The 15,212-nt window shown below is 54.6% G+C and overlaps 1 protein-coding gene across 7 annotated transcripts; it reads right to left on the bottom strand.

The window, feature by feature from the left end:
• Positions 1–62: 62 nt before the first annotated feature.
• On the bottom strand, positions 63–15,188 carry LOC103657865 (zinc finger protein 688). Of its 7 annotated transcripts, XR_005835994.1 has the most exons (5): positions 14,672–15,168; positions 14,251–14,364; positions 6,905–13,261; positions 6,744–6,816; positions 6,098–6,457 (listed from the first exon to the last, which is right to left on the bottom strand). XR_005835994.1 is itself a non-coding variant. In XM_040635076.1 (4 exons), exons 1-4 carry the CDS (start codon positions 14,865–14,867, stop codon positions 535–537), a joined length of 1,227 nt encoding a protein of 408 aa, XP_040491010.1. In that variant the 5' UTR covers positions 14,868–15,188; the 3' UTR covers positions 63–534. The 7 variants fall into 7 exon arrangements, 4 of the variants coding, with proteins under 4 accessions (XP_040491010.1, XP_040491009.1, XP_040491011.1 ...); XM_040635076.1 differs by lacking the exons at positions 6,098–6,457; positions 6,744–6,816; positions 6,905–13,261; positions 14,251–14,364 and adding exons at positions 63–1,451; positions 2,234–2,347; positions 2,500–2,552 and having other exon boundaries at positions 14,725–15,188; XR_005835993.1 differs by having other exon boundaries at positions 6,744–13,261.
• Positions 15,189–15,212: the final 24 nt, after the last annotated feature.

Raw genomic sequence — 15,212 nt, 5'->3', positions numbered from 1 at the left:
GCTCAGGTCGAGTTGCCAAATCCTTGGATATTTCAGAAGAGGCCAGAAACCTGAATTTTTGTGTGAAACATCCTTTAAAGTCTTAACCACGATTTGTAACATTTTTAAAGGCTGGTTGGACCAAAAATAATTTGTAAAAGGTTGCTAGAAGCCAGATTGAGTACATGGCTGTCCGTTTTTAACTCCTGCACTAAAGACAGTGGATACAGCAAACTTCCTTCTACCTCAATCCTCTTAGCATGTCTAAGCGGAGAAACAGCCTCGTCTTCCCACAGGGGAGATCCTGTGCAGGAGCCTACCTCGGCCCTAACGGAGCAGAGGGGGCTTCTAGAGTCTGGGACAGTAGGGAGCAAGGTGTCAGCAGATCAAGCTCGTGAAGGCCTAAGGTAAGAGGGTCCTCATCCCCAGGTCCCCCTCTTGCCTGGACTTCTGTGACCTCCCTGGAGCTGCCACAGACGTTCAGGCACCTGAGCCCAACCCGGGCCTCGGGCAATGTCTATATCTTCACCCTTTGCCCTGACATCTCTGAGACCATCACCCACACTCCTGGAATATTTCTGGGTAGTGCTGGAAACCCACAGGTGGGTCCAGGTCCCCTTGGCCAGGGGCCAGAGGCACAGGTAACGCACTGGCACCCCGGCCCCTGTGCCCCCCGGCACCAGGCCTATGGACCCACTGGTGCTTGGCCATGGCTGACTTCTGGCCAAAGCACCTGCCACACTGAGGACAGGGGTAGGGGCGTTCACCGCTGTGGGTGCGCCGATGGGCTGCCATTTCAGAGCTCTGTCGGAAACAGCGCCCACAGTCTGGGCACGCGTAGGGCTTCTCCCCCGTATGGGTGCGTATGTGGCGCCGAAGGTCTGACGCGTGGGCAAAGGCGCGGCCGCAGTCCGGGCAGGGGAAGGGAGTCTCACCACTGTGGACCCGCTGGTGCTGGTAGAGGGCAGAGCTCTGGCTAAAGCAGCGGCCACAGTCAGCACAGCAGTAGGGCTTCTCGCCCGTGTGGACCCGTAGGTGAGTGGTGAGGGCAGAGCGCTGGGTGAAGGCCCGACCACAGTCCAGGCAGCGGTGCGGCCGCTCCCCACGGTGGATGGCCCGGTGCTTGCTCAGAGAGGAGGCCTGGCTGAAGCCCTTGCCACAGTCAGGGCAACGGAAGGGCTTCTCACCCGTGTGGGTGTACGTGTGCTCCACGAGGGTGGAGCGCCAGGCAAAACTCTTCCCGCACACATAGCAACCATGACGCCGGTCGGCTCTTGGGACAGGGGGATGGGCACAGAGTGGGGGGCGACCCCGGCGAGGTGCCTTGGACGGCTGCTGCAAGCTACAAGGGAGCCCAGCAGAAGGGTGTGTCAGGGCCTTCAGCCCAGGACGCCGAGCTTCCACAGAAAGGCTCTTCTCCAGGGCCTCCGTCCCTTCTCTTTGTCTTTTCTCTTCCTTGTTTCTGGTATCTGCTGGAGGGTAAGGGGAGAGCTCAGACCCTGGCTTATCCTGGTCCTTATGGCCAAACCCCAAAGGGTGACAGAGAAGCCTTTTAGATACAGCCACCTTCTGGACCCACTGCTGCCTCTGGGACTCAGCTCGGTACAGGCAGGGAAGTTCCGAGTGACCTTTTCCTGAGCTGCAGAGGGCAGAAAAGACGCCGAGACAAAGAAGGAAGGAACAGAACACCATACATTCTACCTCAGAGCTGCGGAAATGGGGTCAGAGGGGACATTTCTGCTGGATCATGGAGGATGAGTGGATGTTTTAGGACACTCCAGGCAGCAGGAACAGTAAGAGAGGCAGGAACATGGTCGACATTGACAAGTTCACAGGGAAGGGATGCACTGCAAGGATAAATGGAGGAAGTAAACAGTGGCACCCACGAGAAAGGAGACGGCCAACGAAATTGTAACAGAAAGAAAGGACACTAAAACACAAGAGGTGGCAGAGAAGCTATGGTGTGGCAAAGCCGCAGGAGGGATGATGTGAAGCTCAACAGAGCTTCGAGACCAGCAAGATGTGAGGGGCACAGATCCGCTGGAGAGGCAGGTACGCAGGGTCCCGCAACCCAGCAGAGCCTGGGCCACACTCCCAGCCCCTTTCTAGGCTGAACCCTGCAGCGAGGCAGAGGCCTCGGCAGGGAAAGCAATTCAGGGAAGAAAATGAGGGGCAGGGAAGGTGTTTGGCAGAGGGCAGCTGGCTGGCTCGGGCCCAGAGGCGGTCCCAGGAGACGCAGGACCCCATACTTCACCTGCGTCTGCTTCTGTCAGACACTCTCCCACCTCCGGATCCCGGGCATCCGGGCCCCACAGGTCGGCCTCTTCCTCCACCCAGGAGATGAGAGCTGGCTTGGTGCCTCGGAACCCTGGGGGAGGAGAACGTAAACCCCACGCTGCCGGGAGGCCGCCCCCCGCCGTCCCGGCTTCCCGGGCCTCGGGCCTCCAGCTGCCCGGGCCGGCCCCGGAGGCTGGGCGGGGTGGGCGGGGAGGTGGCCCGGGCGAGCAGGCGGGGCCTCACCGAGCGCGCCCAGGTGGCCGTAGGTCTCCCGCATCACGTCCCGGTACAGGGCCCTCTGCGCGGGCCGCAGACAGCCCCACTCCTCCGGGGAGAAGTACACCGCCACGTCCGCGAAGCTCACGGCGCCCGGTCTCCTCCGCTCGCGTCCGGCGCCGGCCGGTTCCCACGCGGGGAGCGGGGTAGGCGGCGGCGCCATGGCAAGGGCCGGGCCGGGGTCCGCGGAGCCGCCCGTGCCGGAGGACGCCCGGGAGTCGGGGCGCGGTCCGGAAGGCCGCGAGCGCCGCAGCCGGCTCCCCGAGGGCCCCCCCGGGTGGCCGAAGGCCAAGAGCCGCCAGCAGAAGGACCCCAGAGCATCAGAAAGAAATGGCGGCAACGCGCCGCCCGAACGTTGCTCCGACGCAGCCCGCCCAGATGGCACCTCCCCCGGGGTCTCCAGGTGGCTTTGTGCTCGAGCCCTCAGCCAAAATGGCCGCGACGGCGACAAGTGCTGGAGACGGCGGCCGGCGGGCCACCCCTGCCCCGCGAGGGGCCCGCACCCGCCGCGCTGGGACGTTCAGCCTCCGCCCCGCCCGGCTTTGGAGGCGGGACGCGCGCGGCGGGAGGTGCGGGCTGACCCGGCCCGCTCTGCCTTTGTGAGTGCCACGCTCCTTTTCGTCCCCGGGCCGTTCACGAGTGGGGTTCTGGGTCTCGGCCCGTCACTGGGTGACAACACACTTTTCCCAATGTTGAGAGGAGAAAAATGTAGTGGGTAAAAGAGAACCTTCTCTACTGGAAGCTTCTTCGAGCCTGAAGTTCTGGGAGCTTCTATTTCAGGAGATCGAGGGGGAGGTTGGGAGGGGGAGTAGGGGAAGGTATGTAAAAAAAGTCAGAAGGACCCACTTTCTGCAACCTTCCTGTCTCCGCACGTGCCCTGCAGGAGGCCGCTGCAACATCTGTGTGCCTCTTGCTCAAGCCCAGCTCCTAAGCTCCTGATCACAGAGCCACCTGCCCCCTTGCCCCTGCACGAATTCCCACTAGCACCACGCACTAGGCATGGCCCCAAATGAACTCCACCCGAGCCTTCTTCCCCCAGCCTGCTCCTCCTAGGGACTCTTATAAGCAAATGGCACCAACTCTCCCTATCATTTCTACCTCCAACCTCCCTCTCTCACTCCACACATTCATTGATGGCTTACTCTGTGTCCCCACATGCCTTCATAAATACCCTACTTAAAGAAGACTTGATGATTTTCCTTTGGTTGCCTAAATCACTGAATTTCACACACCTCTTGGAAATGCACCTCCTTTCACCAGGTCTGGGGTCTAGTCGGAGCTTCTCTCTGCATTGCTCCTTCCAGAGTTCTTCCTGAGGCTTCTGCCTAACACCTTGTATCTGGTCGATACTTCTCCCCACACCTGAGGAGCTGGGCAAGTACAGGTGATCAAAGCAGAGAAGGGAAAAGGAGACGAGGAAAAGCCTGGAAAAGGTAAGGATGCAGATTTGCCCAGGGAGCTGACTGAGCCCTAGCTACTCTTAGCCTCAGGCCCCTGAAGGACACAAGAAAAAAAACAAGAAAGAAAATTTCAGTAAGAGTAATGGCGTTTTATCATCTGTCAGTGCCCTCTCCTCACGGTGCTGCCTCTCACACACAGGCCTGGAAGAGCTCTGAGTGGTGCTGGAAACTCACATTGGGGTCTGGACGCTCCTGAGGAAGAACCCAGGACAGAGTTCACACCCATGTGTCAGCCCTTGTCCACGGCACCAGGCTGGCACTGGGGTCTGCTGGTGGGCCTCTGGCTGAAGCACCTCCCACAACGGGGACAGGAATAAGACAGCTTGCCTGTGTGAGTCAGCAGGTGGCATGAGAGGTACCAGCTGTGGCAGAAACAGGTGCCACACTAGCTGCAGGTAAAGGACCCCTCTCCAGAATGCACTGAGTCAGGTGAAAGGTCATGGCAAAGCGTGCCTGCCCCCAGGGCAGGGTGCTGTGTGAGTACCGAGAGTCGGGGGTTGGGAAAGGCCTGTCTACCTGGGGTGCTTTGACCAGAGGCTCAGAGACGAAGCTAGTGTCTTTCATGACACCAGCTCATGACAACTCCCCAGTAGACTCCTTCTGCTGGCTCCTTCCAAATGTTTCATTTTTCTGAGTGGCTGTTTTGAAACATTGCGGATTCAAAACTTAATTTTTACCTGGTTCAGTCAAACTCTATTCAATGTTCAGGTGACAGAATCAACTTTCACAACGGCAGATGGGTGCCTAGCCTCTGGAAGCACCTGCCTAGATTGCATCGGCCAACTGAGGGGGTCACGGTGAGTCAGGGGCATTCCCACTTCAGGACCAATCCAGAGAGATACCCTCAGCCAGAGGAACAGCTGGTACAAGGCACAGGCACGTAGAGACAGAAAGGTGAACTGCTTCCATCCTAAACTTTAATTCCCACACTGCCGCTGACCTAGAGTTTGGATCATTTGTACAGTGTGACCTGATCTTGGGGCCACTGGATGCCTCAGTCAATTAAGTGAGAAAGAGAAGGTCAAGATTCTAGTCTCCAGTGGCTATCATAAATTCAGGACAGCAAAAAGTACTAAGGAACATGTAGATGGTGTTTTTCTTTTTTCTTTTTTTTCTTTTTTTTCAGATTTTATTTATTTATTTGACAGAGAGAGCCAGCCAGCGAGAGAGGGAACACAGGCAGGGGGAGTGGGAGAGGAAGAAGCAGGCTCCCAGCACAGGAGCCTGATGTGGGGCTCGATCCCAGAACGCCAGGATCACACCCTGAGCCGAAGGGAGACACTTAATGACTGAGCCACCCAGGCGCCCCTAGATGGTGTTTTTCTTTTCTTTTTTCTTTTTTTTTTTAAGATTTATTTATTTATTCGACAGAGAGAGACAGCCAGTGAGAGAGAGAACACAAGCAGGGGGAGTGGGAGAGGAAGAAGCAGGCTCCCAGCACAGGAGCCTGATGTGGGGCTCGATCCCATAACGCCGGGATCACGCCCTGAGCCGAAGGCAGACGCTTAACCGCTGTGCCACCCAGGCGCCCCTTCTTTTCTTTTTTAAAGATTTTATTTATTTATTTGAGAGAGAGAGACCACGAGCAGGGAGCCCAATGTGGGGCGCCATCCCAGGACCCTGGGATCATGACCTGAGCCAAAGGCAGACACTTAACGGACTGAGCCACCCAGGCGCCCCTAGATGGTGTTTCTTTTTCTTTCTTTTTTTTTTTTTTTTTTAAGATTTTATTTATTTATTCGACAGAGATAGAGACAGCCAGTGAGAGAGGGAACACAAGCAGGGGGAGTGGGAGAGGAAGAAGCAGGCTCATAGCAGAAGAGCCTGATGTGGGGCTCGATCCCATAACGCCGGGATCACGCCCTGAGCCGAAGGCAGACGCTTAACCGCTGTGCCACCCAGGCACCCCAGATGGTGTTTCTTGTTCAACAAAACATTTTCCCTTCCAGCTAGACCTGGAACATCACCCTGACTTCTCCTCTTTCTCTCAGGTATCCACCTGGGGATCCCAAGCATCTACACTCCACGGCTGGGCCATATGAGGGCTGGTTTGGGGTCTGGGAATCCTGGGGAAGAACCCTAATCACTCAACAAACAATTCTTCATTCATTCATTTATTGAAAACATACTGGGCATCGTGTGTGTGGCAGGCATTGTTCTAGATGTTTTAGGTGTTGGGAGACATTGGTGAGCCAAGATAAGGTTTCTGCTCTAAATTTACACTAAGGGAGAGAGATGCCACCTATGAGCTCTGGGGGCACAGATACAGAGATCTTCAGGCAGTTAGAGAGCTAGACGAAGAGCTGCAGTTAAGACTTCCTGCATGGGGCAGAAGAGCTCCAGGAGGAACTTTTTAGGGGCGGCATTTGAAAAGGGCATTGAAAGACGTTAGATTACCATTAAGCCAGATGTGTGTCCAAAAAACCCAAAGATTCCTTGTAGCTGGAGCCAATGGCATCATTCTCCTGTAGGGAGGGAGGGGGTTTGAATTGGCGGTTAGCATGCCAGGGGCTTTCACACTGTGGTACACAGGTACTGAACTGTTTGCAGAAGTCTTGGGGCACCACGGAGGAGCCGGCCGAAGAGGCTCAGTTGTAAATTTCAGTTAGGCCGATCTCGCGGGGGTCACGGGAAACAAAGTCATCCTAGGGCAGGAGGAGTTGGGGGCCAGTCTGGCACTCAGACCTGCGCATCCCATCCGCCCCCTTCCCTTTTCACAGATCCCGGATGGCCGGACCTCATCGAGCGTACCCAGGTGGCTACCGGTATCCCGCAGCACGTCTAGGCATTTGGGCCTCGGCGCGGGCCGGAGACACCCCCGTTCCTGGGGAAGAAATACGCGGCTACCTCCACGAAGTTCACGGCCTTTGGCCTTATCCCCCTCCTCCATCCGGCCCGGCCTTGGCGGGTACCTCAGCAGGGAGCCGAGAGCGGGGCCAGGGACCCAAAAGCCCCTCCCCACCAGCAGCCCGGCTCCGGGGAGCTAGAGTCGTCCTGGCCTTCGCGGCCGGAAGTAGCCGCTGGTGGGGCCGCTCTAGGACAGCTAGAAACGGTCGGTTACGCGAACTCGGTGGTTCCACGACGGAGAAAATGAAGGCGCCCTCGGAAAAGATGGTGGCATTCCAGTGTTTTTCAGTTTTAGAGAGAAGCGCCTAACAAGGTTACTGTGGTCTGGAATTGATGACCTGGTGTACTCCGCTCTTGAGCTGGCTTCTGTTCCGCAAGCCGCCTTGGGAGCCGCTCTTGCCCACAGTTAAGATGGTCGCAGCCGCTTCGGCGTCCGTGTTCAGGCCCGGCGGGGCGAGAGGGGAGGAGGGCCCCGGGCCGCCAGGGGTTCGAGGGAGGGGCAAGGTGGCCAGGACTCCCGGGGACCTCCGCCTGGCGACTCCCCTCCAATTCCCTTCAGAACGCCCACTCAGTGACCTGGTCTTAAAATTTATTTTTGGCAAGCTAGTTCATTTCTCAACTTTTTTTCATTTACAAGGTACAGAATATTCTGTGACGTGTCCTCCCCCAACCCTATTCTTCTATTATCGGTTTCTTGAACATGTCTCCAGATATAGTCTATCTGCTGTTTCTATCTATTCGCTAGCTCTTTAACCGAGGGCACTGGGCCGAATGCCTCTGAACGCCTTAGAGTTCAGCTACTTGACAGAAGCGGAAACTGAAGCCTGGTCGTTACCAAGGTCAGGCCGCCCATTAGAGACTGAGCGGCTGCAGACTCCTAAATTCGAGCCTTTTCCACTATCTCGCGCTGCCTCCTCCAGGCCTGTTCCAGGAAAGCAACTGAAGACTTAGAATGCGCCGACCCCTGCTGACCTTGTGAAAACGAACTCCATTCTCCACTTAAGTGATGATGGTATAAAAAGTAGGTGAGTTACTGAATGACCTGGCTCATTTGTTTTAACGCTCCGTTTGAAGGTGCCTGAAGCCTTCCTAAATCCTCTACGGGAACAATGGCCAATTATGCAAGGGCTGCAGTTGGTTCTGTGGTAGGACTAAGACATTAATCATGTTGGTTTATCTTACTTGATCACTTACTATATGCCAGACTGTTCTGAGCGCTTCTGTCTGTGAACTCATTGAACCCGCACAATCCCTCAGAGGTAAGTGCCCTTCTGGATCAGGAAACAGGCACAGAGGGGTGACCTTGCCCCAGGCCACCCAGCCGGTAAGTGGCGGAGCCAGGATTCAAACCCAGACAGTCTAACTCCAGAACCCATGCTGTAATGCTTCCATTAATTGAAGGTACGATCCCAGCAACCACAGAGCGAGGCAGGATTTTAAGCCAGGTTACCAAGATGCAGTTGAAATGTGGGGTAGCGTGTGCAGCAGCAACCTGGGGGGTCAGAAGAGCGGCTTCTGGCTGCATATACAATTCCATGCTGTCGTGTAAATGTAAAGAGGAAAAAAAACTTATATGATGGGCTATAAGTATTAAAAGTAAGTAAAAAGGTTGTATTTAAGGATCATGTCATGGCAAGAAAAAAAAATGTCATTTGGGTGTTTAGGAGGGATGTGAAATTGCCCCGGAAGAAGGGTGACAACAGGCTTCACAAAAGGTACCCTGTGGCAGCTCTCACCAGCGGGCTTCTCTGCTCAGGCCCTTGCTGATGGAGGTCTGGGTCGCCTGGCTGGTCTCTGGGCCTCCAGCCTTTCCCATCCATCAACACCACAGCCTGGTGTAGTGAAAAGAGCAAGAGCATCCACTGAGAAATCCAGAGATTTGGGTTCCAGGCCTACCTCTGCCTCTACTCCAGTGGTGTGATCTTAAGTGAGATCCTTCCCCTCTCTGGGCCTCAGCCTCTCTCAGAGCGAATTCTGTGAAATAGTGTTCACATAAAAGCTTGTGGAAAGAACCAGGCATTCTTCCCCACGTCCCCCAGAGAATCTCCTCAGCAAAGAAACCTATTCCACCCACAGCTTCCTAAACCCTGCTGAAACCTTTGAACCAGGCAAAAAGTTCCCCAAAGCTCCCTTCCAGTTCTAAAATGCTACAGTCCCCCCCTGTCATCGCCCCCAACCCCGGCCATCCCAGGAACTGGCCCCTCTCTCCTCCTCCTCACTCAGCCAAAAATCTGATCATCATTCCTGGCTCCTCTGATGCTCTCAGCCCCCACATCCAGCCCACAGACAGGTCCTGGCCCTTCAGCTCCCAGTGTTTACGTCCGGCCTTCTGCCACTCTCCATCTCCACTCTGCTTGCCCCACTGCAGTCCATTCTCAGAGCCGCCAGAGCGGGTTTGCCAATGACATCACCTTGCCACTCTGCTTGAAACCTCCCCGTGGTTTATATGAGGTCCCTAGAGTAATCAGATTCATAGAGAGAGAAAATGGAATGGTAGTTGCTGGGGGCTGGAGAAAGGAGGAGTGGGGACTTAATGTTTAATGGGTACAGGATTTCAGCTGGGGAAGATGGAAAAGTTCTAGAGAGGGCTGTTGGTGATGGATACACACACAATGTGATTGTACTTAATGCCACTAAACTGTATACTCCAAAATATATAAAATGGTAAATTTTGTATGTGTATTTTACCACAAGGCAAAACCAAACATAACCCAGTGGCTTCCCAATATATTTAGAATCAAATCCAGATTTGGCATCGTGGCAAGCCAGAGTTCTATGACCCGCTCCCTTCCCCCTCCTCCAAGCTCATCGGTGATTCTCCTCCACTCAGTTCCTCAATCCAGCCACCAGAGTCCTTTCTGCACCTCACCTAAACTCAGCCCTACCTCATAGTATGGCACCTGCTATTCCCTCTGCCTGGAACCCCCACCCCCACCCCTGCCAACTACCAGCCTCTGAAACCCTGCACTCCCTCATTCCCACATCCTGCCACCTGACCCGTTTCCCCTTGGCTCCTTATCATTTGGATTTCAGTTCAGATGTCTCCTCTGCACCAAGACCTGGCCTGAGTATCCGTGTGCAACAGGCACTTTGAGGACATCCTCTGTTTTAGTACCTTTGTGATACTTATTGTTTACAAGTTACAATAACTTGTCTCGTGTACTGGCTTATCACTTGTCTGTCTTATCTTTTTTTTTTTTTTTAAAGGTTTTATTTATTTGAGAGAGTGAGCGAGCAAGAAAGAGCACACGCAGGGGGGAGAGGGAGAAGCAGGCTCCCCGCTGAGCAGGGAGCCATATGTGGACCTGGATCCCAGGACCCTGGGATCATGACCCAAGCCAAAGGCAGATGCTTAACCAACTGAGCCACCCAGGCACCCTACTTGTCTGTCTGCTTTATGTGCTGGCTTATCCCTTGTTTTTACCGCACCCCTCTCGAATGTAAGCTCCAAAACAGTCTGCATGTCTGTTTTCCATGCCATATCTTGGCACACAGAATAGTGCCTGGTACATGGCCAGTACTTAGTAGGTATTTGTTAAATGGATAAATGCACAAGAAGGCAGACAGCACTCACTCTGTGCCCTGTGCTGACGTGGGCAGCTCTGTGCCTGATACACTATGCTGGGTTCTGCTCCGCCCTCCCTCGTGGGGCCTCTTCTCTCCCGCTCCACCTTCTCTTTGCCTCACCCCTCTCCAGCGCTGGTCATCCCTTGTCCTCCACACTGTCCCCCTCCTGCCTGATGGCCCCTCGCCAGGCCCTCAGGCTCCCTTGCTCCAGCTCTCCAAGCTCGAACCCCCTGGGACATACTTGTTCACAGCTCCTACTATCAGTCACTGAGCCACGCAGATTCTGTGGCAGAAGCCTCTCCTGAGTATCTTTCTCCCCAATCCCAAGGTCAGCAAACAAGGGCAACTGCAAGAGAGAGTCTTGCTTTTTAGCCTGGCCCCAGTTCCTGCTCACCTCTTCCTGGAAGCAGCTGCCCCACAGATCTCTAGTCTAGTCTCCTGCACAGGTCACATCTTCTGACAGAACTGGTCAAATAGCCCTGCTCCTGTTCAAGACCTATGTATGGCTCCTCAGTGCCTACCGGGTAAACCTCAAGTCCTCCTGCGGGGATCTGTGGCGTCCCCAGATGGCTGCGTGTGTCTTCTCTAACCCTTTACCTAGGTCTTTATGTTTCACTCAGGTGGAGCTGCTGACCGTTCCCTATACATGCCTAACCTGGTTGAAATCTTTCCCATCCTTCAAGGCCAGTTCGAACCACCTCCTCCAGGAAACCTCCCTTGATTCAGAAGACCTGCCCAGGTCTCTTTGTCCTCCTCACATACTATTTTGTATTCTTTTAGAATAACAGTAACCAGTGTTTTTTAAACACTAACGAGCAAGGCTCTCTTCTGTATTATCTCATTTAATTCATATATCACTCTTAGGGCGTAGGTGCTATTATTATGCAGGTTTCACAGATGAAGAAACTAAGGCACAGAGAGGCGGGGCACTGACTTGCCGGAGATTAACCTCTACTCCACGCTGTGCCCATTTTTCATCCTTTCTATGAAACAGGCTCCCTTTGCCTGAAAATCTCGGCCCACTCCAATTCCTACTCTACTCTTCCTACTATTTCTACTAGAATTCCTACTCATGTTACGGGAAGTACAACCATCTCCTTCTCCAAGCTGCATTTCCTGGTGGATCACCAGCCAGCATGGGTTAGGTGGGGCCTCTGGACTTCTTCCAGCATAGCCCCAATCACCATGGAACATGGAACCTGAGTCCCAAGTGTCCCTGGAGCACAGCACAAAACCCCACAGAGGCCTCATATGATGTTTGCTGAGTGAATGAGTGAATGAATGAATGGGATCAGCCTGCCTCATCCTGGGACTCCCTTACCACTGAGTAGTCTCTCCCACAGAAGCCACTCAATCTATGGCCACTGAATGTGGACGGCACTTTCTAAGTGAAAGGTCACCGGCCTTGGTGGGACTCTCCATTTTCTGCTGAGACTCCCTTCGAAGGCAGGGCTAGGCCCCTGCCCAGACCCCAGTTCTCACCTCCCCCTCACCTGAGCCCCGCTCTGTTTTCTGCCCAGATGTGACTGCCCATAGAAAGGGGTAGATATCTAGGCACTGTGTGTTTCCAGTTTTGCTGCCTTATAGCAGTGACACTTTGAGAAAATCCCTATTTTCTCAGAGCCTCAGTTTACTCATCTGCAAAATAGGACTATCGATGTCCCTGTCTGCTACAGGCTTCTTTACATTTTCGGAAGCAGAAGATGTCGACAAGAATTCACTTTTTCAACAAATGTTTATTGCACATTTACTCTGTCATACATACTATCTTGTTAAAATTTCAGCCTTCACAGTAACCCATTGAGGTAGATATTTTTAATCTTTATTTTACAGATGAGGGAGCTGAGGCTCAGGGACAGCGTGTGACTTGCCAAAGAGACTAGATCTGTGCTTCTGTACCCTTCCCACCCACTTCACTTCCCAGGCTCCCTGCTGCTGTAAGTTAGCCAGGGCTTGACCATGCCCTGGGTCCCAGGGCCCCCTCCCCAGGCCTCAGTCCCCTCAGCATTTGCCTCTGATGTAGAGAAGCAGCAAGGGGAGGGTTCCGAGACGACGGTAAGATCCTGCTTGTACCAGCTGCTGAGATGAATAGTTGGAGAAAAGTCCAGCATCTCACTCTCTTCATTTTTTTTTATAAAGACTGGGTGGGGGAGTAGTGTTAAGTTTAATCTATTTGCATCTTTACAGGCACTTTTCTTTTTACAAGTTTTGAAACTTGAGGGATCCTTGAGGGGAGACCAAGGGAGACCAGGGAGACCAAATCCCTGCCCCAGAAGCCCCCCTTAGGGCTCAGGCAGTCCAAGGTCAGGCTCAACCCCAGCCTGCAGGAGCAGCTCACCCGCACTCCTCAAAGATGTCCGGGTAGTGTCGGAACAGCACAGGCGGGTCCCGGTCACCCCGCACCGGGGCCCGAGGCACAGCCCGGATCCCAGGCCTCCGGCCCCGCCGCCCCCCGGAGCACGAGCGGTGGATCCACTGGTGTGCTTCCACGGCAAACTTCCTCTTGAAGCGCATGCCACACTCCGGGCAGGGGAAGGGCCGCTCCCCTGAGTGCATCCGCCGGTGGCTGACCAGCAGGGAGGGGTAGGTGAAGCGGCGGCCACAGTCTGCACACACGTGGCGCCGCTGGCTGTCCTGAGTGTCCACGCTGGGCGCCGGGGCTGAGGGCTGCACACCTGTGCTCTGGTTCCAGGCAGCATGGGTGGGCGGCTGTGCTCTTGCCGAAACTTTTCTGATGGTCCAGTCAGGGCTGTGTTTCACCAGCTCTTTAGAAGGCTCCTTCCCAGGAGTCTTTCTGGGTCCCTTGGCTCCTGGCCCTTCCTCCAGGGCCTCTTCCTTCTTGTTTGGGGTGTCTCCTGGGAAACGGGAATTAAGATACATTTTATTTCATTTTTATTTTTTCAAGATTGTATTTATTAGAGAGAGCGCCAGCACAAGTGAGGGGAGCTATTTGACAGAGAGCACAAGTGAGGGGAGCAGCAGGAAGAGGGAGAAGCAGGCTCCCTGCTCAGCAGGGAGCCCCATGCGGGACTCGATCCCAGGACCCTGGGATCATGACTGGAGCCAAAGGCAGCTCAGGCAACTGAGCCACCCAGGCGCCCCAAGATATATTCTAAAACACATTTGCTTACACCATCTCAGGTTACAGAGTTCTTATACTTAGGGAAGTGGCAGAAAAGTACTGCCCAGGCTTTGAAGGATGATAAACAAGGTTCACATCTAAGAGTGACTTATCCGGGCTTTGGCCTCTCATGTTTCAAATGGGAATCAATGGTTTCTTACTTCACAGGGTTGTTGGGAGGACTAAAGCAGGAGAAGCATGTTAGGCATTTAGCAAATGCTCAATAAAACAATATTATTATTGTGTTTTCTCGATTTTTTGTAGGATAAGACTTTACAGATGAGGAAACATATTTGCTCAAGGTCACTCTGCTAGGGGATGGTGAGGGGAGAAGAGCCACATTGTTAATTACTGGGCAGTTTCTCTTGAACCACTTTGCCTTGCTTGAGGAATGTGAAAGGCAGACCTGAAGCCGCTTCCATTCCTAGGGGGTTTTAGTCGTTCTTGAAAAGGGGAGAATGAGTGGTGTCTTCGCTAAGAGGGCCCTAAAAACCTGAGTCTGGGACTTGGGTTCCTGATTCTCCTACTCTGGTCCTAAAATGACTAACTGTCCCAAGTTCTGAAACCTTGTACCAGGTCTGCCTTCTTTCCTCCTTTAGTATCCAACATCGGCGGGCTCTTTCATTCCTTTAAGGTTGCTGGAAGTGGGGATCCAAAGGAAAATTTTGTGAGACAGGAAGCCCTGGAGCACCAAGTGGGGGGAGACTTGGGACAATCCCTCACCTCTCAGAGCTCCTCCCAGGCTTTCCCCCTCCTCAGGATCCTGGGCGTCGGGGCTCCAAGCCTCACTCTCCTGTTCCATCCAAGAGATGAGGGCTGGTTTGGGGCCTGGGAATCCTGGGAGAGAACAGGGATCACAGTGCTGGCCTGAGCGGCTGTCCTGGGCAGATGGCATCCCCCTGCCAGGGTAAGGGCACCTCCTCAGAACTTAGGCTCAACCTGGACGGGGTCTGCAATGCTCCTGCCTGAAGGAAGCGGATGCCGGCTGGAAGCACTCCCTTAACCTGAGGCCCTGGGAATGGAGATGGCTGGTGCTGTTGGTGGAATAGTGCGGGATTAGGGCTCACAATCCTCTCGGTCCTCATGTCATCTCCCCTGTGAACCCCAGTGAAGGAGGAGGGGGGGCTCTGACCCGGGGCCTCACCGAGCGCGCCCAGGTGGCCGTAGGTCTCCCGCATCACGTCCCGGTACAGGGCCCTCTGCGCGGGCCGCAGACAACCCCACTCCTCCGGGGAGAAGTACACCGCCACGTCCGCGAAGCTCACGGCCCCGGGCTTCTTGTAACCAGGCCCGGTCTCCCCCAGTCTCAGCGCCAGAAGCGGGGCTGGGGGCGGCGCCATGGGGCCTCCCGGCCCCGAGCACCGGCCGCCTTGTCCCCGAGGCCACCGCCTTCCCGCGCGCGGCCTCAGCTTTCGTCGTCCACAGGAAGGGCTCCGAAGCTCGGGGCCCCGCCCAGTCTTGGCGTCCGAACGCAGTCGAGGGTATCGAGGTAGCAGGGACTAGCTGCTAGGGATTCGGGGGTGGTGATGGGGACAAACAAAACCCCTCGGTGTTTATTCACTTCATGGCAGCTTGGACTTAGCCGGGTTAAGGGACCCGGAAGGTGTCTTCAGAAAATATGGCGACATCCTGGCTTCAGTTGTCACTGGACGCTCTTAAGGGCGCCATTCCTTGATCATATCAAA

This window comes from Ursus maritimus, unplaced genomic scaffold, assembly GCF_017311325.1.
Source record: "Ursus maritimus isolate PB19 unplaced genomic scaffold, ASM1731132v1 scaffold_2, whole genome shotgun sequence".
Lineage (NCBI taxonomy): Eukaryota > Metazoa > Chordata > Mammalia > Carnivora > Ursidae > Ursus > Ursus maritimus.
Note: the sequence above shows the minus strand (reverse complement) of the source record. Positions and strands in the feature narration are given on the sequence as shown.